Genomic DNA, 26,236 nt, shown 5'->3' on the forward strand with positions numbered 1-26,236 from the left:
TCTTCTGAAAATCACTCCATTAAATCAACTCCATCTTACTATATCATAACTCATAGCCATACCAAAATTCACAACACCTGCTTATAACAAAAACTGCACATGCTAACTTTATACAATATCTAGACCAATCCAGATAACAAGATTGACAACAATGAACTGCATATGCTATTTGGTCTAGACTAGATAACTGGCTTTCTATCAATGATAATAATATTCACACAAGTCTAATAATCTCCCCCTTTGTCATTGATAGGAAAACATATCTGCATATAACTCAACTCCCCTTAACTCATACATCTCCTCATATCTAGAATCCACTATCCTTTCTCCCCCTTTTGACATAGAGGACAAATGATGACAGTGATGAAAAAAGAAAATAAATAAATAAAATAGAGTATATACACAATGTGAAAAAACTAAATACCAAACTAGAAAGAACCTTGAACTACTCTTCTTTAGAGAAATAGGCTTGTATTTCTCCTTCAGTTCTAAAAGAAGAACTTCCCAATAATTTATGGCCAGTTTAATGCTATCTGAAATACTTCTGCATTCCACCAACAAATCAACAACATGCGAGAAACTATCTAGAGCATATTGGTTTTTCTCATACTCAACTGCACTACCAAGCAATGCTGAAAAATGCTCCAACTTTGCCTCAACAATCTCCTTTACTTTACAAAACATATTCACAAAGTCTTCTCTCTGCCTCTATAAGAATAAGAGCTCAAATTGAAGAAAGTTTATCCTTTTCCTCTGCTCACCATCCTTATCACTCAGGAAATCAAAAGATTTGCCTAAAACACTCAAATCATCTTCAATAGCATCAATTTTTCCTTTGTGCTTCACTACAGCCACCGACCAAGAGATACATTACCTGTAGATTCTACTGGAAATGTGGATATAGTCTCTCAATTCCTCAATACACACTGATAAATCTTTTTGCACACCAACACATTCATTCAATAGACTCTACATATCAACTTCTTTCTCCTCAAATACTCTATCCTTAATAGATATAGAGTGAAAAGGAGCGGGAATTCTAGATTTCAAAATTGGGAATGGCAGACTTTCTGGGGAAGGTGGATTTCTTGGGGAAAGCAGTTTTTCAGGGGTCGGATATAACAACCAGGCAAGAGGACAGACATCTCAAGGGTCAGAAGAGGACAAGGAATCAGACAAACTAGGGGAGGACAAAGATTCTACAACTGGGATCCCACATGACAAAGGTAAAGGTAAAATATGGTCTTCCCTCCTTGGAGTGAAGCCGCTGGCTAAATCTAGACTCCCAAAAGTTACAAATATCTTAGATCCAGTTTCAGGGCTGGTTGCTATTTCTGTTCTGGATAAATTGGTAGATTGGACTATTGCAGGCTTAACCATGACCTCAGTGGGATGATTTTCTGGCTTTAGGCCTAATATTGATGTTGTTAGAAATTTCATAAGGAGGAAATGGACTTTACAAGGTCAAGTGGATGTGGCAGCGCTGCCTAGGGGGTTTTATTCCTTTGCTTTTAACTCTAAAGAAGATATGAATAAGGCACTATGTGAAGGCCCATGGATGTTTGGCAAGTCAACTTTTGCTCTTCAGACATGGGTCCCAAATCTTGCCCTTGATGATTCCTTCTTTGTTCCTGCACCAGTCTGGACTCGCCTCCCAGGTCTCCCGCTAGAATTCTTGAATGAGGAAGTCTTCAAGGGTATTTCAAACTCTTTTGAAGAACTTCTTTCAATTGATCCAATGATGGTGGCTAAATCAAGGTTGGTCTTTGCTCGCATCTGTATAAATGTAAATCAAATGACTGATATGCCCCAATCTATAGATATCATTTCTAAACTAGGAAAATGGACCCAAACCATTGAATATGAATCACTTCCATTTGCCTATTTCCATTGCAAGAAATTGGGGCATTGGGAAAAATCTTGTCCGCTTAAGAAGAGTAAGGAAAGCAAGACTGATAACAGTGTCAAGTATAAAAAGACCTAGCAAACAATTGATAAAAAAGGAGATTCATCTGCTGAGTCTGATCAAAATGAGGATGTAATGGAAATAGTAAATGAAGTCAAGAAGGATGAGAACAGTAATAATGAAAAACAAGATTCTGTATTCTCTAATAACCAAATAGAGAGTTCTAAAGAAGGGAAGCAAGGTACAAAGTTGAACAACAAATACAACCCAGAGGTCCAGGAGGTTGGATCTGTTAGTCAGAAGAAGGAAGAGGCAAGCCCCAATGAAGCTGTCCCTATTTCTTCTCTCTCCAAATTAGTAGAGGAAAACTATAATGAAGATCAAGAGTGCAACTCTTCTGATATTGAGCCTTTATTGCTTTTAACTAATGGCAGCCCAAAGCCTCCTCTATGTAAAACCCCATCTCATAGTATGGTTGTGGATATCCTGGAAAGGAATCTCCAGATTCTCAGCTCGAAAGAAGGAAAAATGAATAAGGAGGACCTCAATGGAGGGATTTCAACTAGAAGTAGAAATAAGAAAAAGGCAGATGTTGGAAGCTAGAACAAAAAGTAGGGAAGGCCATCTCTAAAACATCAAAGGGAACAGGAAAGCTGGAAGAACCGTGCTAATGAAACATAGTGTTCCATCAAGTCAGCCCTATCCCCGGTTAAAGTATGAAGATAATATCCTAGAATATCAGAGGGCTAAATGCCCCTCATAAGAAGGATGTGTTATGAAACATCATAAGAGATCATAAACTAGATGTGGTCCTCATTCAGGAAACCAAGATGTCCAAGGAAAAAGTGGAAAAGATTAGAATTTTTAAGAATAATAGTGTCATAGGATCTAGCTCGGAGGGAGCTTCTGGAGGAACTATGATTTTTTGGAACCAAAAAACCATCAAAGGTAAGGAAATTATCTCTTCTCTTAATAGGAACTCAGTGCAGCTTGAGCATATTAAGGATAACTTTGTGTGGGTGTTAACTAATGTCTACATGCCTAACACCAAAACTGGGAGAGTTAAATATTTGAGAAGCCTTGCCAATGATAGACTTAAGGTTGCTGATCATAGATGGATTATAATGGGAGATTTCAACACTTCTCTTAAAGAGGAAGAGAAGATGGGAGGTCTCCCCTTGTAGCTTGATGGGAAACAAGACCTTATGGAGTTCATTAATGATCAAACTCAAATGGATGTGGATCTTTAGGGCATTAACTACACTTGGACTAATAGAAGAACCGAAGCTGACCTGATCCAAGTAAAGTTAGATAGAACCTTAATTTCTCGTAAGTGGTTAACCAAGTACAGCTGCTCCCTTTCTTCTGTTATCAAAATTGGGTTAGACCATTATCCTATCTCTTTTACTACTAACTCTTTTTCGGCTAAAAGAAACTTCCCTTTCAGATTTGAAAAAGTGTGGCTATCCCACCCCTCTTTGGAAGCTTGTATTGCTAAGTGGTGGAATTCTGAGGTTGAGGGTATGACTCTCTTTAGAATAGCTAAAAAGCTCAACAATTTAAAAGCCAAAATCAAAATCTGGAACAAAGAGATTTTTGGGGACATTTTCAAGAGTAAAATTCAAATCAAAACTGAAATTAAAGATTTTCGAGATAGAATTCAAGAGATTGGTCTATCTGAAGAACTCAGGGTGGCGAAAAATGTTCTTTTGTCTAAATACCACACCATTATTTCTAATGAAGAGACATTCTGGAGACAAAGATCTAGAGCCTTGTTCTTGAAGGAAGGTGACAAAAATACCTGGTTCTTTCACTCAACTGCTCTTAAGCATAAGGTAGCTAACAAGATTTCTAGATTATCCTATAATAAAGGGATCTTAATGGAGGATAATGATATTAGAAAGGAACCTATGGAGTATTTTGGCACCCTGTTGGGAGAAGTGGATAACCTGGATATCAATAATCCAAACATCCTCTTGCAAGCTATTCCTTCTACCCTGACTGTTGATGATAATAACTTTTTATCCTATATTCCCTCAAATCAGGAAATCAAAAAGGCGATGTTTTCTTTTCAAGGAGATAAATCCCCTAGACCGGATGGTTTTCCTATGCTTTACTTCCAAAATTTTTGGCACATCGTGGAGACAGACATCTGCAATGGTAATAAAGAATTCTTTGGCTCTAGAAGGCTCCTAAAGGAACTGAATGCTACCTTCATTTTCCTTATTCCAAAGATCCCAGGTGTTGACTCTCTCAATAAGTTTAGACCCATTAGTCTATGCAACTCTCTATACAAGATTTTATCCAAGGTTCTGACCTCTAGGTTGCTAGAAATTCTTCCAAGGATGATCTCTATCCAGTAGAATGGCTTTGTCCCCAGTGGACAAATTCTAGATTCCATCATATCTGTTCATAAAAATATCCACTCCTTAAAAGTGGCAAATAAATAGGGTTTCTTCTTGAAGTTAGACATGGCTAAAGCTTTTGATAGATTGCACTAGCAGTTTCTCCTAAGGATCATGAAAGCATTTGGTTTTGGTGAAAAAGTTATTCAGCTTTGCTCTCAACTTATGGAAACCTCCTCTTCTACTATTATTGTCAAGGGTTCCCCGTCTAGTTTCTTCAAAAGTTCTAGAGGACTTAGACAGGGGGACCCCATTTCCCCTATCCTATTTACCATTTTAGCTAAATGTTTGGGTAGATTTATTCTTAAAAATGTGGAATATGACAATCTTAAGGGTCTGAAACTATCTTCATCCAATGTCACTTTCTCCCATGAACAATTTGTTGATGATTCTATTACTATGGGGGAAGCTTCCATCTTAGAAGCTAAAAACATGAAGAAGGTGTTGAATACTTATGAATCTGCCTCGGGGTAAAAAATTAATTGGGATAAAAGTTCTTTGTTCTTCATTAACACCCCTGTTCAAAGGCAACTAAGGATTGAAATAATTCTTGGTTGCAATATTTATGAGCTTCCCTCTTCTTATTTGGGGCTTCCTCTGTGTATTAAGTTTGAGGATTCTTTCTGGAATAAGTTGGTGGATAGATTTAACTCAATACTTGCTGGATGGAAAGGGGTTGTCCTTAGTCAAGCAAGAAAAGTTACTCTTCTTAAAGCCACTCTCCAAAACCTACCTATCTATGCTGTCAATTTGTTCAAAATCCCTAAAAACTTTGTGGAAGCTATTGAAAGAATCTAAAAAAAGTTTCTTTGGTCGGGGGTGGAAGTCAAAAATAGAATTCCCTTAATTGCTTGGAATAAAATCTATTCTCTTAAGGCCTCAAGCGGTTTGGGTTTAAGGAATATTAGTTCCATGAATAAGGCTTTATTAGCCAAACAAATTTGGAGAATGAAAGGGGAGGAAAGAGAATAGAAATCCATCTAGAATAAAAAATATCTCTATATGCAACCTGCTGAGGAAGAATTCTTAGATGATTCTTTTATTGTTGAAGGTTCGGCTATATGGAATGTTGTTCAATCAGCTAAAAGCTGGGCTGTTGCTGGACAAACTTGGAGCCTTGGGGATGGTAGGAGAATAAGATTTTGGGTAGATAGGTGGATTTTGGACAAACCTCTAGAGCATGTTCCAATCATTAATGAATGGAAATATTGGTTCAAAAGCAGGTTTGGGGTGCTGGTCAGAGACTACTGGAGAAATGAGAATTGGATTGATTTCAGCAAGCAGTGTCCGAGGCTTAAGTCCCTTTAGATTGCTCTCTTTGCTATAGTTCCTAGAGACAACAAAGATGACAGATTGATATGGAGGGAAACCCCAGATGGGAAATACTTTGTCTCCTCTACTATGGCTATCCATAATGATTATGTGGAAGAAATTCCTATTTGGACTCAAGTCTGGAACAAGAAGTTAGTTCCTAAAGTTAATATCTTTTTTTGGATTTTCATCCAAAACAAGGTTTTAACCCTAGACAACCTTCAAAAGAGAGGTTTTGTTTTTCCTAATAGGTGTTCTCTTTGTTGCAGGGAAGAAGTGACTGCTTACCATATTCTTAATTAGTGTACCTTTAGTCAGGATATATGGAAAATCATCTTAAGTAGGTGGAACTTGAGCTGGGTTTTCCTGAACTCCCTAGGGGAAACTTGGCAACAATGGCACTGCTTCAACTCTAATTCTAAGATTGTGGAGACTTGGAGACTTACTCTTCTGAATGTTATCTAGAATATTTGGAAAGAGTGCAATAATAGGATTTTCAAGGATAAAAGTGCTACTCCTGAAGTGGTGGTGGATAAAATTTACAGGAGTATATTTGAATGTATCTATGGCACTGATCATGGACAAGTTGTTAAAGATGACTTCAAAGACAGGTGGAACCTCTCCACTACCACCTCTAGCAAGGAAAAGGGAAGATAAGGTCTCTTTTGGTGTTTTCCTCCTCAGGGGTGGATTAAGGCTAACTTTGATGGGGCCTCTAAGGGGAATCTGGGTAAAGCTGGATATGTGGGCATTGTCAGGAATTCTATTGGAAGTTGCTTAGTGGCAGTGGCTGGTCCTTTGGGGAGTCAAACAAGTCATTTTGCCAAAGTCTCTACTGCCCTGAACACCTTAATTATAGCCAAGAATCTTAATCATGATAAATTATGGCTCAAAGGAGACTCACTCAATATTATTAAGTGTCTGAAGGGGGAGTTGAAGCCATCATGGTCAAGTGAAAATATTATCTTGCAAGCTAGGGAAATTATTGCTTGTTCTAAAGATATTATAATTCAACATGCTTTTAGAGAAAAAAATACGATGGTGGATTGTTTGGCGAACCTAGGGGTTAACTCTGATTCCCAAATGATTTGGTAGGGGGAAGATGTCAACATAAACACTAAAGAGCTCCTTAGAAGGGACATATATATGGGAAGGGAAGGACTGCATAATCATGAAAAGGCATATGATTAATTCTTGCCTTGATGGAAAGATAATTATTACTTGGAAAAGCGGCAGATCCTCAACCATTTCTTATAATATGTCGCACGCTTTGTGGGTCACCCAATTCAAAATATTGAGTAACTATAGGAAAGGAGTGCCAAGTCTGCAGAGGAACAGAGCTGATAATCTGAATTTGAAGATGGGAGGAGATTTAAGGAGGGAGGAAATTGATAATTTGTCAACATGGAAAGCGATGCCAAAGGTGTGGGCAAAACTAGAAAAAGTATCCCTCACAAGCTTTGTTGAGAAGCTTGCGGATTATGATAAAGGTAGGGTAAATCTTGCCATTACCAAAATTTCTAAAAATTGGTGTAATTGTTCCTTTAAAATCTATGGAGTTAAGTTCAAGCTGGATGCGTACCTCATAGCTACTATGACTGGCATGCCCCATACTGGGCTTAATTTTTTTAGAGACCTTAAAGTCTCCAACAACGTAGTTAATTTGTTCCCACGGAAGGAAAAAGAGGGGGACGGAATTGGCAAAGCCACGAGAGGTTACTATGAAGCTGCTAATATCAAGAAAATCTGGGGCTTGGTTTTGAATGCTATAATGGAATATACCATAGTTGAGGGTCATTTCTCTAGGGCCCACACCCACCACTTTGTTCTTTTAAACAATTTCAGACACGACAAAAAGGTATCCCTGCCCTACTACCTTTCCAGGTCCCTCAATAAACATAGTAAGAATCCCTCTAGTCCAGTTTTCCATTGTGGGCTCTTGCTACTCATCTATGAGCACTAAAAAACCCTCACCCTATTGGAAAAAAAGAGGTTATCCACCTCCTTGGGGAAGAGAAAGATGGAGGGAGGCGATTCCAGCAAGGAGAAGGCATCTTCTAGCAGAAAAAGAAAGAATGCCCTTGGGATGGAAATAGAGAAAATGGAAAAAGAAGGAAACGATATGGAGACAGATGATTCTGATGGTGATGACAACTAAAAAGATGAGGAGGTGGGTATTAAGGAGGAAAGCAGTGATAATGAGTCTGATAATGAAAGCCCTATCCATAGTGAATGCCTTGGCAAGGACAATAGCCATCCCATGGAGGATGTGGATTACAAGGATAATGAGGAAATAGATGCGAATTCCGAGAGAGAAAGGAACAAGGAAACTAAGAAGAATATGACTAAGGAAAGTTTAAGTGAGGACAAGGAAAACAACGAGTTATTCATGGATAACCTCAAAAAACTTACCAAGGTGAGACTTGATTATGACAGATGGACCTATGAACTCTTGAAGAACCTGGAAAAAAGGGGAAAAATATGGATGAGAAGAAGGAGAATAATGACAAGGAGAAGATAAAATGGAAGCATGTTATGGAGGAGAAGGTTAAATCGCTGGAAGAAGGGAGAGAGGCCATGAAAAATTTGATGGGTATTATCCTGAATATCCTGTCAGCTGTCACTAAAAATTTGGAGGATATTGCTAAGGTCTTTGATCATACCAGCTCTCCTAAGCCGGTGGTGGAACTTGACATGGATGATGAGACTTTCCAGATTGGTAGTGGTGAAGCTACTCCGATTGGTGGTGATACCAAGAGGACTAGGGCGAGTGTTAAGAAAGCTGTGGCTGCTTTTGCTAAGGATCTCCCAAATATTAGGGACAACATCAAAGAACTGCATGGGATTAGCAACACCTTGGATAATGCCCTAGAAAAAATCAATTAGTTTTTCTTCTTGGGTCTGGCCGGTTTTGCTGGCTTTGTGGGGCTTTTGCTCATTTTCTTTGGTTTTCTACTAGCTTTTCATTGGCCTATTCCTTGTTGTTTCTTTTTTTTTTTTTTCTTTTAAAGCTTGAATTGTAAAGGGTTTCGGGGCCCCTTCAAAACTTGTTTTTACCTTAATAAAAAACAAATTGCTTAGATGACTTCTCCTTAAGAAATTCATTCTAGGATTCCAAGAGAAAATTATTGATATCTTCAATGCTCATACTATTTTGGATTAAATGATTCAACAAAACAACTTTAATTCTATTTGAATGTACTGAAGTCAGCCACATGACACCAATTTTTTTTATACCATCCATACTACCATCTAATTCTGACAAATTTGATGAATCATCTGACTCTCTAGCTTCCTGCTCTGCATCCACCAAATCTCCTATAGCTATAGGAGACTCTGGATCCTCAATGATAACAACTTGTGAATTCTTCTTGACTTACTTTGACTCTAAAACACCAACAGAAATAAACTGTTTTCTTTTCCTCTTTACAGAGGAAGAACCTCCAAAACTGGAAACATGGGATTGATGCAGAGGCCTACCCAAACTCCTAATGAAAAGCCCAAAAAAGTTTAGGCTAGTGACCCCCTAACTACACAAAAGGGTCCTGCAAGGAAGGACTCTACACCTTGGATGAAACTACACACACATTCACTATGCTTAGGCCTTCTGAAGATGAGTAAAAGGCCTCAACTCCCCAAACATGCTTTACCCGTGACCTCTATTCCTTGGGATTTTGAAGTTGGCCAACACATATTATCTAAAGACTCTTTCAAACACTAGTTTTGGTTTAAGGCACTAATTCCTTATACCTCCTTTGTAAACCTACCCCCTTGGCTTGTAGCCCTATTTGATGATAGAATGGACCTTAACTAAAAAATGTTCCATACACCCATACAAATAGTTTAGTATTTCAGACACCCTTTTGGAATTTATTTTTATCCCCAAAATGGTTTGGCTAGAATTGTAGATACAAGATCTGTTCCCTTCAGAGGCTAAGAGGCCTAATAGGGGCAATTAGCCCTATTTTTCAAAGCAACTACCTTTACCAATACAACAAATAGAAACTAAACTCTATGGGAATGTGGGGGGTATTTAGAAACCTCTAATTATAGGGTTACATGCTTGGAATCCAACACTATGACAACTTATGATGATTGTCCTAAAACTTGTCCTAGGTAGTCACATAGAGATGCCTACCTAATCTTTCTCCTTTCTCCTCACAACAAAGTTTACCCTGTAGAAAACCATAATAACACTAAATTATAGTGGCTTATCCTTCATCCCTTAAAAGGAAGAGTCTTCTAATGGACTGGAGTGCAAGATGAAGCCATTTTTGTTCAAAACCCTCTCCAAACCCTCAATTTTTGGGTTACAATCAGAAGAATGGAGGGTTCTCTCTACTCTAGAAAAGTTAAGACCTTAGACCATCACCAAAAGAAATAAATTTCATCTCCCTATCTACTCCATGGATGGTGGGGTTCCAATCAACCCGTACAGACACGTAAAACTCCTATAAACTCAAAATTTCTAGGAAAACTGTAGTATTTTGTGTATTATTGATTCTCAAACTCCAACTCCAACATCAAAAACCTTGGGAATCATTCCCAAAAGAATTATACAACTCTCCAATGGTTTCCTACCTAATTTGAAGTGGTTTGGAGCCATTGAAAGGCTTCCCCCAACCGATTTACAAAAAAGTTGCACTTTTGTACCCAAAGTTGCACTTTTGTACCCAAAGTTGCATTTTACAAAAGTTGCATTTTTGCAATTTTGCACAAAATTTTTTCATACTCTCTAAGGTTGGTATCCACAAATATTGACCAACCAAAAACACATAAAAAATGTCTAAAACCTATCAAACACAAATCTAGACCATCTATTACCCCTTTTTTACCACATTGTCCCAATTGGCTTCTCAAATTGCCTAATTGGTGACAAGGGCTTACATGGTGGGGTTTATTGCATACATGAAACACAAGACACACTAAGAAAACCTAATGATCCTAGTCTTCATCCTTAGGGTCATGAATATCTTGTTGATGAGGTGTTCCTGCACCAGGGATACCAGGCCAACACTCCACATGTCGATAAAAGATTTGAAATATGCATTACAAACTTCTTCTTTTGACACCTTAACATTTTCCAACAAAAATTCTCTCAACAATTCACACAAGTCAAATGATTTATTTTACATTACAAGAATACATGCCATATATACTACAATTGCTGAAGTGGCACCTTCCCTATTCTTGAAATAGATTTTATAAGAGATGTCATAGGCAACATACCTCACCATAGGGTTGATGATCTTGTCAATGATCAATGCTTGCTGATCACCGTTCACATCGGTTAGGGCTTCCACTTCTTTGTTTAAAATTGACTTCTTAGCTGGAACCTATCTATTGTTGCACAAATTTGTTATCACGGAGATAAAATCCTTCATGATTGGATAGGGTTTGTGCAAAACGATGCTTTCATTTCGTACATGACTAAGAATTACTTTGACAACTTTTGCATTATCAAACCAAAGTAATTTGGTCCATAGATTTAGACCTTTTCTCTCTAGTCCTTTGACCCTCTACAACCCAACATCACTCAGACCAGCTTCAACATTTTTGATTTTCTTCAAGTTAAATTAGTCAAGGAATACCTTTTCCAAAGCATGAAACTCTGTGCTTCTAGATTCTCTGACTATCATTTTGCCTTCCATGATTTCTCGCACTGCTTTCTTGCTTTTCTATCTCTCTACTATTTTCAATTTTCTCAAGAACAAATGATTGACAATGAAAGAATGAATTAAAAAAGATGATACTTATCTTGCCAAACACTTCCTTTTAGGGTTTTGCCACCAAGAATAGTCTTATCAATGATGTCAACAAGAATACCTTCTATTGTCAGATAGCCTCTAAAACTCAGTCATGCCAGATCAACAACATGATCCACTTAGACATGGAAGGATAAAATATTTTTCCTTCAAAAGAGAACTCCCCTTGACCCAAAGCATTATACTTCATTACTAGAGGAAGAGATGCCTACACTGAATTCTGGTACATCAGGCTTGCTTCCTTTATTCATTTCCTTCTTTTTCTAGAGCAAGTTTTCCTTCTTTGATTCATCATTCTTCATCACATTCTTCTTAGAAGATTCTAGATATTTCCATTTCCACATTGATTAATATAATGTCTAGACTACTTGCACTTGAAACAACTGATAACCTTCTTTACCAGATGAGATCTATATCTACATTGATTAGCCTTATAACCATAGCCATTGCAAGTATAACAATTTCCATGAAAATTGTAATTCATGTTGTTTTCTTCAACCAGATTATGATTCTAATTCATAATATGATTTCTACAATGATTTTATTTATGATAAAATCTCTTGCAACTATAACACTAAATTCTTCTATAGTTTGCAACCTTATGTCCAAATTTATTGCATTAAAAATAATAACCATTAAAAGATGGATACCTTTGCGCATTACCTTGTCAAACCGGTGGTCTTCTTGCATTAGTATTTTGAATCCGGATTTTTCCTACATCTTCCAATTTATTCTCAACTTCAACTTTGACCTCTTTTCTTTTGTCTTTATATTTCCAATCCGAACACATACCAAGTTGAAAACCAAGTCCAATCTTTTCCAAATGAGCTTTTTGCATGCTGATCAAATCTTCCAGGAGCTTGCTACTGTCAAGGACCTTATTTTATGTCTTTAGATTCTTAAATTCTTTCTCTAGATTCTCATATTTCTCAGACTTCAGTTTGATTGTAATTTTTAGGGATTTATCTATCTCATCTTTCTCCTCAATCTACAACATCAAATATTTAATAATCTCATTCACCCGTTTCAACTGATTGTTAACCTCTTTATGCCTTAGTTTGAATTTCCAGATTTATTCTCTCAACTTCTATACACATTCATTTTTTACCTTCACAATCTTTCAATTCCTCATTCTCTGATTCAACACTTTCCAAATCTTTAAGAGCTATCTTCAAGTCTTCATCCAACTAAAATTCTTTGGTCATGCACATAGGTGTCATGATTGAACCAACACGGATCTCCATCAAGCGATTAATCTTTTATACAAGGGACAAAATCTCTAATACCAATTGTTGACTTGGTTGAAAGAACTGGAATACTGAGAGGGGGGTGAATCAGTATTCCCACATATATAATTTTTTTCTGCTATAATATCAAACTTCAGAAATTATGCTTAACAAATATAAAACATTAAATATAGAATAAACATGAAAAAATAGCCATAAGAGAAAAACCGTATTTTATACATGGAAAACCCAATATAGGAAAAACCATAGAGAGTGTTAACTCTCAAGAGAATATAACTAGTTATATGGTATTTTAGAAAAAGGGTGGCTCATTGCCACATTACAAAAATGGCTCATTGTCGGACTACTCATTGCAAAGATACAAAAGATGACTTACTATTGGAGTGATCACTACAATAGGTAGGATTAAACTAAAGAGGATTGCATCTCCAAATGCATGAGATTATTTCCGAGATTAAGCTCAAATCGTAATTCACAAACTCTATAATAGATCCAGTGAAAGATCTTTGTACAACTATCCTACAATAGGTTTGGTGAAGGATTGCTGCAACATTGCAATACTAACTGCACTCTAACTCTGCACCAACTGCCTTTGCTATCCGCAACTCACACTTCACACTCTTCTTCTTTGCTATCTTTGTTGCTATGTCTTTTTCACATACACACATACCTTCATACTTCATACACACATTCACCATGCTTCTATATATATATCAGAGGACACATACACAGGATAGTGTGTCAACCAAGCCCAACACGTTATCCAACAAATCCTTGAACATAACCAAGTTGACGTCTATAATATCTACATGGTTCCTTTCACATAATTCATTCACCAATGCATATACCTTAATTACCAGAATGGGATAGGGTCATCCAAACCCATGTATATTTACCCATAATATCTCCAAACTCTATAATACAAATTCCACACATACCAAGAATTCCAAACCATAAGGCACACCAAAATAGATGATACCAGAACACATAAACGATACCAAGACCAATGTAAACACAATATAGGATTTTGGAGGAAGGGATATTTTGAAAATCACTCTATTATATCAACTCTATCTTACTGCACCATAACTCATAGCCATACCAAAATGCTTAACATCTTCTCATAATAAAAACTGCACATGTCGACTACATACAATATCCAGACTAATCTAGATAACAAGATTGGAAAAATTGAACTAGATATGTTGTTCGGTCCTATAAAGGGGAAAATTGGATTTAGTAATTTGTAACATAGAAGAGAGAAATCACCAAATCAATTTCGCTTGGAGCCTTTACATTCAAAAGAGGGAAGTAAATCCACTAGATTCAGTCACAAATTAGATAAGGACTAAATACTGGATCGATTGAATTGATTTCAAAATGTTTTTCCTCTCTTTTGTAAGTTGAAATGCTGATTTAAGGTAAAGTGCTGAAAAATCAAGGTAGAAATGGGAAAATAGTGAGCTTTAGATGTGGGATTGAGCCGAGCACCTGGCATTGACCAGTATAAGTTGAGTTAGATTACTCTTGAAAAAGCTCCTGAAAAGATGGGACTAGGATGCGGCACCAAGGTCATCCGAAATTTTTGCACGTCAAAAAGGGTTTATTTGTCTCTGTGAATGAAGCTTATTATGAGAAGTACAACTTTGTACCTATTTCCTACACATAGAAAGAAGGGGAAAAAGGTTGGGAATAGGAGGCTTACCTTAGGTCAAACCTGAGTTTTGGAATTAACCATGAAATTAAAATAGATGTAATTGAAATTATTGTAATGAAAGGTTCTCCTTTTTAGGGAGATGTTGAATTCTGATTGAAAATTGAATGATGATACCTCCTTGTGAAGTTTTACTTGCCTCCACATGGATTTAGGGTTTTATGAAATAGGATGTAGATCTCCACGCCAATGTTTGAATCTTGACTTTATTACTGCTCCAAGGCTTGAAGGAAGACTGAAAATTATCAATTTCTCTTGAATGCTTGAATGCTTGATCTCATGTGTGCTTTTTCTAATTGATGGATTTCAAATGAGAGGGGAAATCCTCTTTATATACTTACCCATATGGAAAATTGATTAATTTTTTGACATGAGCCGACAAGGAGAGAGAATTCCTGCTCATATTTGAAATGTGAAAATTGGTTAAAGGGGCCCCAAAAATGAGGGGGACCATGGTGTGGCACGATGGTCCTATTGAGGACCAGGACGTGATGCCCTTGTCCCACCCTATTTTGGGGAAATTATTAAATGCCTTATGAATAGGAAATGTAAAGAAATGATGCCATATGGAAGGGGCATGAGCATAATTAGGTCCCAAGCATGCCAAGAGGCGCAAATACTAAGGTAAGGACCCAAATGCAGTCAAAATTGCAAAGGGGTACAATTTTAGGAAGCTATAGGTCCAAACTGGATAACTAGTTTGACATCAATGACAACAATATTCACATAAGTCTATTAGGTGTCTTGGTCATTATCTTGATAATGTGAGAAAAAAGAAGTGTTTGTGGAAGAAGCTCCTTTAGATGGATAATAGAGTTTATGTCTTTTAAACTACTCCTTAAGCTTTTGAACCCTAAGGAGATCATCCATAGGTGAAAGATGAGGATGTCCTAGACCTTCAATACTAGCTTGTGTAGGAAAGTTTATATGGACTTTGATTCCTTGTTCAAATTTTCCAAGTCCTTGTCCTCTATAACCTTGTTTTGAGATGATGTTATAACCACTCCTATAAGATATTTTTAATTGAGAAGGAGTATTATAATGAATTTCTTTAAAATTTGTAGTGTAAGTACATCTAGAAGGAACAAAGGGATAAGTAGATGAAGAAGAAATATCCTTTGTAGGAAAATTATCCTTTCTAGCATCATTCATATCCTCTTTGATAGGTTGGGAAGGAAGATCCTTATCATCTAAAGCCTCTTTACTTAATGTTATGTGGGGACATAGATCATGAATAAAATTCATATGTTCATCATATTCTCTACAAATGTTTTGATGGTTAAGATAAGCTCTAGGAGAATAAGGGGGATCTAGAGAGATTGAAACACCAATATTTTGACATTGCCCCCTTGTGCTAGGGTATGTGTATGAGAATAAGATTGTGCCATGTTCCTCTTCAATTATTTCTCTCTATTAGAGAGATCATTGATAGTAGTATTGAGTCTTTCTTCATTCACATGAGATGTTGGAATCAATGAACACTAAGGAGGGGGGCGGGTGAATCAATGTTCCAGTATTTATAAATTTGTTAATCTAATTCTTAACCAACCAGATGCACAAATAAGGAACTAAAATGCAGAAACACAAAGCAAGCAAGCACATAACCATAACACCAATATTTTTATGTGTAAACCCGGAAAGGGAGAAACCACGGTGGGATTTGAACCCACAATATATGATCACACTCATCCTATACATCGGCTCAATTAACTCGAACTTACCAACAACCACCAGAATCACCTCAAGAAATTTGGTCCACATGATACATCACTAATAATAAAGATATTCCCATTTTACTATATCGGATACCAGACCTTCTAACATGCTGAAGAATCAACACCCAAGGATAATATTACATGATAATTTTCTTCTCATATTCAATCAACTTAACCTAGATTACATGAACCAAAAACACATCACCGGAAATGAGAATTGCTCACCAAAACTATACACAGAGTATCACTAACAAACTTATACCAAAAATTCATAGCAGATAAGATCATTAGGTTGAGTTCCCATCAATGGCAACTCCTAAGCAATATCATGCATTAGACATCAACATTCTTCACCAAAGCATCATCGGAATAGTGTCTTATGCCAACATGAGATACCTTAGGAGAGGTACAAATGTTAGGTTTTTCATTACCATCTCTAGGATTAGGATCTACAAAAGCTTTAATGTGAACTACATATGTAATACATTTTCCTAAAAATATCACCGTAAAATAACATGCATCATGGATAAAAAGCTTTGAGATTTAATTAATTAATATAAAACATTTTGGAAATTCTAAAAATGCAATATGCCAAAGTGCTATGAATGAAAAGAAATAATGTAAAGTGAAAGAAACCATTATCCAACACATGATTATGATAAATATAAGTAAAAACCAATGTAATCATATGTGAAATGACAAATAGATTAGTGTCATTATAAATGTCCAAGATCAAATCGAAAAACAAAAGTTACAAATTATGCAATCCACAAATCAAATTAACCAAAATAAATTATGTTTTTTTATGAATTTAACCTCTAAATTTAAGTAATTTGATCAAAAATATAATCTATGAGTGTAAAATTGAAAATTAAAATGCCTATACATCAAATTTGAGAACACAAATCATAAATAGTGGTGTAAGAAGTTGGGTTCACCAAAATGTAATGGGTGGAAAGTTAGGGTTAGGGTTAAATTAAGATAATAAAACTACTAAATGACCTAATTAACCATTACATTAGGGAGGAGAGGAATCTAATAGATCTCGCCTTGCAAGACCAAGAGTTTGATTAGATTCTTGGTTCCTTCTGATAGGGCTTTCTCCTCCTTAAATTGAATTGGAGTTGATTATTGAAGATTAGGGTAAAATAGGCAATTATTGAAGTGATTGGATAAAAATAGTGAGATACAAATGTCGTACAAAGACACCAACCTAGATCTAGGTAGAATAAGATGTCACAAATTTGTTCCCAGAAGTTCAACCCAATTTTTCAAGACTAGTTAGTATCAATTTGCTATGGTCCTCCAAATTTATCACCATCGAAAGCTGAACTTGTTCATCTCTGTGATTTCTATGAATCCTCCTAAACATAGAAAGAAGAGGAAAATTGTTGGGAATAGGGGTAATGAGATAATGAAAATACTAAAATAAATGATGAATAGATATACCTCAGATCTATAATTGTTGATGATGATTCTTTTCTCTTAGAATGTAATCACAAATGTTGTATGAAATGACATGAAAACCAAAAAATACTAATAACACACACATGCTTGCATAAGGTTGAAGTAATTTTGCTCCATAATTGTTGAAGGATGAATTCACAGCCTTGAAGATCTTTGAAACTTCTTGATAATGAATGCTTCATGGATGCACAAATATTAGGGATGGAGACTTAGATTGCTTAGATAAAAATAGGTTGACAAAATGTCTTTATATAAGGGTTTCTAGGTAAATTATCGATTAGGCCGACCTCAAACAATCATGTATAGTCACGAGCATGAATTCCCACTGGGGAAATACATCACCCACCCTATTTTAAATTTGGTCCCCTTTGAGGGTGACCATGGCATTTTAGGGTGCCATGGTCCAGACAAGGATGTAACACTCCTTGGTCCAACTGCAAAGGGGACCAAAGCAAGATGCCAAGGAGGTGGATACCACTCTGTGGAACCCAGAATAGGTTATGTTGGATATTGTTGGTCATTTTTTTGCTAGGATATGTTGTTGTCATTGATGTCAACATGTTCTTGTGATTTCCTCTGGTGTTTACGGATTGTGAAGATCTTATGATCTGGTTTTGCAATTTTCTTTTGCAGAGTTTAGTATTTCCTCTGGTATATTCTTCTATGATCAGATCTTGTCCTAAGATTTTGGGATATTATTTGGGATGGTCTTGAGTATCTTCATTTTAGATGGTTCATGATTTGGTGCTCCGTAAGTTATCTTTCTTCATGACAGTTGTTGTTGTTTGAGTATCCCTAAGTTTCAGATGTTGATGGTGTTTCTTGATCATGTCCTATTCGTTTTTATGTTCTGCATTGATATTTGTGTGAGTTTTTTATGTTTTCAAAGAACTAGTGATGATTTTCATGTTATGCGGTTTTCCTGGTGATGTAGCGTGTTGCGGTTAATCTTGGCGTGATTTTTGGTGGAGTTGAGCATTTGGGAATTTGAATTAGGTCCATGTTATGTCATGTAAATCATTATATTGGTCCTGTGGTCGATCTTTGTATCATGTGATGTAATTTTGTGATTGAGGGTTGAGGGTTTAGCCAACCTTGTTGTCAAGGTTGATGAATTGTATAAATAGGTGATGTTGTCATGTAATTCTAGTATCGTTATTGTGTCTACATTATTAGAGAGTGGTGTATGTGCAAACAAGTGATTTATCCTTCGGTGTTGTGATTGAGAAGAGATTGGTGTTGCTAAGAAGAAAACTATTCTTAATTGGAACTATAATCAGACATTTGGAGATGCTATTATTTCAGTTCATTTCTTCCAGATTGTAGACTGAATCTTGTTGAAACTTCGTGAGACTTCCTTGAGGGTTGTAGCCTTTCGGGTCATTATCTTTTGAGCAGTGAGCTCTAGGTAGTGTGCGTTAATGCATGTGCATTCCCCATTGTAATATTTCACATACTACTACAGAGTATCATATTACTGTAGGTAGGTTCCCACCGTGGTTTTTCCCTTAACCAAGTTTTCCACGTGAAAATCTTGGTGTTGTGTGTTGTGTTATCAATTTGCTTATGTTTATATTGTTGCAGTTTATCAGATCTATTTTTGTAGTTAAGTTAGGAGAGCCAATGAAGACTAATTCACGCTCCTCTCAATCTTCCCTCATTGTTGCTGCCAACAATTGGTATCAGAGCTATATCCTCTAGAAGAAGCTTAACTGCTTGAGGAGATCTGGGATGGTAGCTCTAGGTGCTATCTTTAAGAAGGACAATCTGAGGTTTGATGGAAGTAACTATGCTATATGGAAGAAGTAGATGGAAGTGCACTTGAAATGTCTCGGAGAAGATTACTGGAAAATTACAAAAAATGCCTATTTTTCTCCTCTAAATGGACCCGTTTCTGCTAATGAGATTAAGGAAGCTAACAATAATATTACAGTGAAGGAAGAATTTCTTAGTGCCCTGATTGATTCTAAAATGATAAATGTAGTGGGTCTTCAAACCGCACATGATATCTGGGAGAAGATGGAAATCCTATATGAAGGAGATAAATAAGTGAAAGTTACTAAGTTACAGATTTCGAAACATAAGTATGCGATGTTGAAGATCGGAGATGATGATAACATACACTCTTTCATGGCTAAGGGGAATGACCTTGTCCTAGGTATCAGATGTGCTAGTGGAACCATTAATGAAGATGAGATTGTTGCTAAGGTACTGAGATCCTTTCCTCCCACTTATAAACATAAGGTTGTTGCTATTGATGAGATCCAAAGTGTGACTACAGTGATAAGAGATATGCTAGTTGGAAAGATTGCTATATTTGAGCTAAGTGAATTTGGAGAATCACATGGAAAGTCTGAGACAACATTTAGAGCATTAGCATCTATATCCGGTAAGAAGAAGTATGATCCTGATGAGTGTAGAATATCTAGATATAAAAGATAGAAAAGAGAGATGTAAGAGCAAGGAAAAGAGCTGGATGAGTTTAAAGCATTGATTGCCCAGAGATTGCCTAAAGAAGCCGATAAGTATGGTGGAAAAATGCCTCTAAAATATTTCTCTTGCAATAAGATAGGACATTTTGCTTCTAGATGCCCGAAGAGAATGACTAAGTATGACAAACATGATAAATTTGATAAGCATGATATGAATGATAGATATGAGAAGCAAGATAAGTATGATAAGCCTTAAAAGCCTAGCCAAAAGTATACAAATCAAAAGAATTGTTATTATGCTGCTGATGTAGGTGTTACAGATGAAGAATGAGAAGGAGATGAAGTTGTTTTTATTTCCATTAAGGAAGATAGACTTGTACCTATTGATTCCACAAGCTACACTATTGAGGAGAAAGCTTTAGCTGCTAAAGTAGGAGAGAAAGATGAATGGGTGATTGAAAGTGGTTGTTCACATCATATGACCAGTGATAAAAGAAAATTTGATAGCATGGAAAGGTATAATGGTGGAATAGTAATATTTGGAGATGACAAAGTCTATGTGATCCATGGGAGAGGTTCTATCTCTTTTGATGGTAAGCATAACACTAAGATGTCTTGTATGTTGAAGGTTTGAAGCATAATATTTTGAGTGTTGAACAAATGGTTGATAAATGTTATGATCTACAATTTAAGAATGGAAAATGCAAGATCCTAAATGCCTCTGGTATTGAGATTACATCTGTAACTAAGATTGAAGGTAACATTTTTCACTTGAATGTAGGTGAGAAAAGTTGTTTGATTGCTCAGATTGATGAGAGTTGGCTGTGGCATAGGAAAATGTGTCATGTAAATTTTTATTCAATTATTAAGATCTATTCTCCATAAGATGTTAGAGATCCACCTAAGATTGTTAATCTTGCTAATATGGTATGTAAGGAATATCAGTTGGGTAAGCAAACAAGGATTTATTTCAAGAGTAAACAATATTCATCTGATGGATTGCTAGATCTTTTGCATACTAACCTATGTGGACCTACAAATGTTAGAAGTGTGCAAGGAGATAGATATTTTATGTTGTTAATTTATGATTATTCTAGGATGGTGTAGGTTGTATTCTTTAAGGAGAAATCAAAAGCATTGGACAAATTGAAGATATTCAAAGCAAAGGTTGGGACTAAGCTTGGTTTGAAGGTAAAGTGTTTAAGATCTGATAGAGTTGGAGAATTATGTTCTAGTGAGTTCAATTCATTCTATGAGAAGCATGGAATTAGAAGACAATTATCTTCTCCTACAACCCCTCAAGAGAATGGAGTTGTTGAAAGGAAGAACAAAACTATCTTTGATGCTGCAAGGAATATGTTGATTGAAGGAAATGTTCTGAAGATCTACTGGAGAGAAGCTATTAGCACTGCTGTTTAGACATTCAACAAAGTTCACATCAAAGGTGATACCGGTAAGACCCCTTATGAGTTATGGTTTGGTCATGTTCCTACTATGAGATATTTTAGAGTATTTGGTAGAAAATGTTATATCAACAAAGATGAGGATATAGGAAAGTTTGATGCTAGAAGTGATGAAGGAATTTTCTTGGGATATTATACAAAGAGAAAAGCCTATCTGTGCTACAATAAGAGTCTGAGGAAGATAGTAGAAAGTGCAAATGTGAAGGTGGATGAGAACATTGGGAAAGAGATCAGAGCATCTGGATATGATGATGGACAACATGTTGTTTTAGCTCCTATTCAGACTGAAGAACCTAAGCATACTGATCTAGTAGAGATAGTTAACCTAGATGTTGTTGTTGCTGGCAAAGAGGTGTAGGAACCTAATAATCAGAACAACCAAAAAAATCCAAGGTATGTAAGATTGAATCATTCTGAAAAATCAAATTATTGGTGATAAGAATAAAGTTGTGATGACTAGAAGAACGTTAGCTACTAAATAAGTATGTTTGATTTATAAAGTTGAACCTAAAGATGTTGTTGAAGCTTACAAAGATGAAAATTGAATGAGAGCTATGGAAGAAGAATTAGATCAAATTGAAAAGAATAACACATGGGAACTTGTTCCTAGACCTAAGGATAAGAATGTTACTAGTACTAAATGGGTATTCAGGAACAAATGGATTGAAGCCGATGAAGTTGTCAGAAATAAAGCTAGAGTGGTTTGCAAAGGGTATTCACAGAAAGAAGGAATTAATTATGAGGAGACTTTTTCTCCGGTGGCCAAACTTGAAGCTATTAGACTGTTGCTTGCTTATGTTGCTTATAAAGATTTCAAGGTATATTAGATGGATGTCAAATCTGCCTTTCTGAATGGTGATCTTGAGGAAGAAGTCTACATTCAACAACCTGATGGATTTTTATTATCGGATGATGGAGACATGGTATGTAAAATGAAGAAAGCTCTTTATGGATTGAAGAAAGCCCCTAGAGCATGGTATGTTAGATTAGATAAGTATTTGTGAAAATTGGGATTTAATAAAGGGACTGCTGAAAAAAATCTATATCTTAAGATTGAAAATGATAACATCTTGATTGTTGAACTCTTTGTTGATGATATTATATTTGGAGGTGATGATAATTTGAGCATAAAATTTGTCGATGATATGCAAAAAGAATTTGAGATGTCTATGATTGGTGAGATGAAATTTTTCTTAAGTTTGCAGATTTCATAGTTTGGAAAATGTATATTTATATCTCAAACTAAATATGTGAAGGAATTGATAAAGAAGTTTGGGCTGGATGACTCCAAATTGGTTGGAACTCCTATGGTGACTAGTTGTAAATTTTCTAAAAATGATGAATCTCCAAAAGCTAATCAGAGTTTGTACAAATCTATTGTTTGTGAATTGATATATCTTACTCAGAATAGACCAGACATTATGCATGCTGTGTGCATGGCCGCTAGATATCAAGCTGATCTAAAAGAGAGTCATGTCACTACTATTAGGAGGATATTTAGATACTTGAAGGGAACTATGGATTATAGTATCCAAGGAATGATGATTTCACACTAAGTGCTTACACTGATGTTGATTTGGCTGGTGATGTTGATGGCCGAAAGAGAACTAGTGGTGGAGCATTCTTTTTGGATAATAAATTGGTTTCATGGGCTAGTAAGAAACAAGATTCAATGTCCTTATCTACTTCTAAAATTGAGTACATTGCTGCTGCTAGTAATTGCACTCAGGTAGTTTGGATGAAGCAAATGTTGAAAGATATCAAAGTTATCTATCATAAGCTTATTATCATTTATTGTGATAATTCCCATGCTATTAGCATGTCAAATAATCTAGTGCAACATTCAAAGACTAAGCATGTGTCAATAAAATATCATTACTTGAGAGAGAAAGTCAATGAAGAGAAAGTGAAGCTGGAGTATGTATATACAAAGGAACAAATAGTTGATATTTTCATGAAGCCTTTTCCTACAAATATATTTATCTATTTAAGAGACAAGTTAGGGGTATCTACCCCTCCTATTGAGAACTAGATGCATTGAGTTGCATTAATCCAGTGGATTTCAGAGCCATATCTCTTTATCCAGATTTGTGAGTTGGTGTTGCTCCTCTGGTGGAGTAGTCTCTATTTTAGGGGGAGAAATTCTTGAGATTCATGTTTCTATTTTGGGGAGAGAGTAAAGTTTTCTATTTTGAGATCTTTGGTATTTGTGTCAAAAGGAGAGAGAGATGATGTGAAAAACTTCTTTATATGTCTTGATCTTAGGGGGAGTTTGCTGGAGATATCTTCTTTCTTTGCATTGACTATTTTTCACATTCATATGTTGCCATCAATGCCAAAGGGTGAGATTGTTGGATATTCTTGGTAATTGATACTTCTAGGATATTTTTTTGTCATTGATGTCAACACATTCCTGTGATTTTCTCCGATGTCTATGGATTGGAAAGATCTTATGATCTAGTTTTGTAGTTTTGTTTTGCTGATCACTGTTTTGCAGAGTTCGGTATTTCCTCCGGTATATTCTCATGTGATTAGATATTGTGCTGAGATTTTGGGATATTATTTGAGATGGCCTTGAGTATCTTCATTTTAGATGGTTCGTGATTTGGTTCTCCACAAGTTATCTTTCTTCATGACAATTGTTGTTGTTTGAGTATTCCTGAGTTTCAAATGTTGATCGATGAAGATTTGATAAGTGGTGTTGGCACAACTATTTTGGGTGATTATAACATGCTTTCTAGTGTTTCCTGATCATGCCCTATTTTTTTTTATGATCCACATTGATCATTGTGCAATTTTTTGATGATTTCTATGAACCGGTGATGATTTTGGTGTTATGCAGTTTTCCTGGTGATGTAGCGTGTTGCGGTTGATCTTGGCATGATTTCTGGTGGAGTTGAGCATTTAAGAATTTAAATTAGGTCCATGTTATGTCATGTAAATCATTATATTGGTCTGGTGGTTGATCTTTGTATAGTGTGATATAATTTTATAATTGAGGGTTGAGGGTTTAGCTGACCTTGTTGTCGAGGTTGATGAATTCTATAAATAGGGGATGTTGATATGTAATTCTAGTGTTGTTATTGTGTCTGCATTATAAGAGAGTGGTGTATGTGTGAACAAGTGATTTATCCTTTGGTTTTTTTTATTGAGGAGAGATTGGTGTCACTGAGAAGACAACTGTTCTTAACCGAAACTATAATCAGGCATTTGAAGATGCTATTCTTTTAGTTTATTTCTTTCGAATTGTAGTCCGAATCTTGCTGTAAGTTGGTGAGACTTCCTTGAGGGTTGTAGCTTTCTGGGTCATTATATTTTGAGTAGTGATTTCTAGGCAGTGTGCCTAAATGCATATGCATTCCCCATTGTAATATTTCACATACTACTTTAGAGTCTGATCTTGCTATGGGTAGGTTCCCAATGTAGTTTTTCCCTTAACTAGATTCTCCACATCAAAATCTTGGTGTTGTGTGTTATGTTATCAATTTGCTTATCTTTACTATTGATGTAGTTTATCAGATTTATTTTTGTAGTTAAGTTAGGAGATCCAGTGAAGACTGATTCACCCCCCTCTCATTCTTTCCTCATTGTTGCTGCCAACAGGTTGTGCATGACATCAAAGGGGTAATAAACACAAATAAAACCTAGAGAGGGGATGGGGATAGATCATGCTAAAGTGGAAGCACAAACATGAGGTGTAAATTGGACTAGTGACAATTTCCGATGCTATAATTCCTACCTTCCAGTCCACTAACTAATTTTTTACATAATCATTTCTCCTCTCTTGATGATGGGGATGATATGCATGATGCTGATTCATGAATTTTCTATCATAGAATTAATGAGGTCTTACTGACCTCGCTAGGAAGTATTCCATGCATGATAATCAACAAAATTATCCTAATATTGATGTTTTTTGTCTTCAAGAAGTTTAAAATATTGATTTCATGCGTTTTGTTTTTTGTAAGGTTATTTGGCTAGGGGCCTCTTTTTTGCCTCTCACAAAGCTAGTCATGGAGGTGTTGTCACTTTCCTTGCATCACATTGGAAATCTTGTGTGATTGATCATGGGTCTGATCCTACCCAATGGATTGTGTGGATCCTTATGTCAATCGTGAAGCATTCATTTGGGATAATTAATGTTTATGCTCTTAATAATTCTATTAAGAGATCTACTCTCTAGTCATGGATTGTAGATTGAATTCCCTCGGCCACTTGGGTATTGTACAAAGATATTAATATGTTTGAAGTGGTATCTCATAAAAAGAGATTATGGTCTTTTTGTTAGACTATTTGAGAGAGAGAGAGATGATTTTACATGTACCATAAATTGGGTCTTTATGATCCTAATTATTTTTGTCATAACAACATGTTATGTCACATACATGGAGTAACTTCTAGGCGAGTACTGATAGAGTTCTTAAAAGAATTGATCATTCCATGATAACGAATCAATATTTTTTTACCTTCTCATATTGTCAAGCACTATTGGCAATTCCTCTCTTTGATTTCACCTTGTCATACCACTTTTCCATCAAGTTCAAAATTATCTAGCAAGTGGCCCTGGTTTGGTCCTCCAAAACTCAATTTTTTTTAATAGTTGTCTACTGAGTCATAAGCCCATGATGGCCCACAATATATGAGCTTGGAACTTGGAGTGTCACCCTACTTAGCAGTATGATTCCTCTATATTTATGCCCATCAACTTACTCTCTTCCATTGATGATCTTATGAGGCTACCAACTTGGATATTCATCATGCCATGGAGGATCTTTTTTCCAATCCCTTCTCTCACAATCTACAAGCTAGGA

At 36.0% G+C, this 26,236-nt stretch overlaps 1 protein-coding gene across 1 annotated transcript; it reads left to right on the plus strand.

Moving 5' to 3' along the window:
• The first annotated feature begins 2,041 nt into the window (after positions 1–2,041).
• LOC131067807 (uncharacterized) lies at positions 2,042–8,508 on the plus strand. Its single transcript, XM_058002969.1, has 3 exons — positions 2,042–2,474; positions 7,785–8,038; positions 8,338–8,508. Exons 1-3 carry the CDS (start codon positions 2,042–2,044, stop codon positions 8,506–8,508), a joined length of 858 nt encoding a protein of 285 aa, XP_057858952.1.
• The last annotated feature ends 17,728 nt before the right edge of the window (positions 8,509–26,236 follow it).

This window comes from Cryptomeria japonica, chromosome 8, assembly GCF_030272615.1.
Source record: "Cryptomeria japonica chromosome 8, Sugi_1.0, whole genome shotgun sequence".
NCBI classification, from domain to species: Eukaryota; Viridiplantae; Streptophyta; class Pinopsida; order Cupressales; family Cupressaceae; genus Cryptomeria; species Cryptomeria japonica.

Bases quoted from the DNA above. Each gene is read 5' to 3' on its own strand.
- LOC131067807 (XM_058002969.1), top strand. From the start codon at position 2,042: ATGGAAATAGTAAATGAAGTCAAGAAGGATGAGAACAGTAATAATGAA. The intron at 2,475-7,784 runs GTAGAAATAAGA...ACAACTAAAAAG, and splicing joins TGGAGGGATTTCAACTAGAA to ATGAGGAGGTGGGTATTAAG. The intron at 8,039-8,337 runs GTGAGACTTGAT...GAGACTTTCCAG, and splicing joins ACCTCAAAAAACTTACCAAG to ATTGGTAGTGGTGAAGCTAC.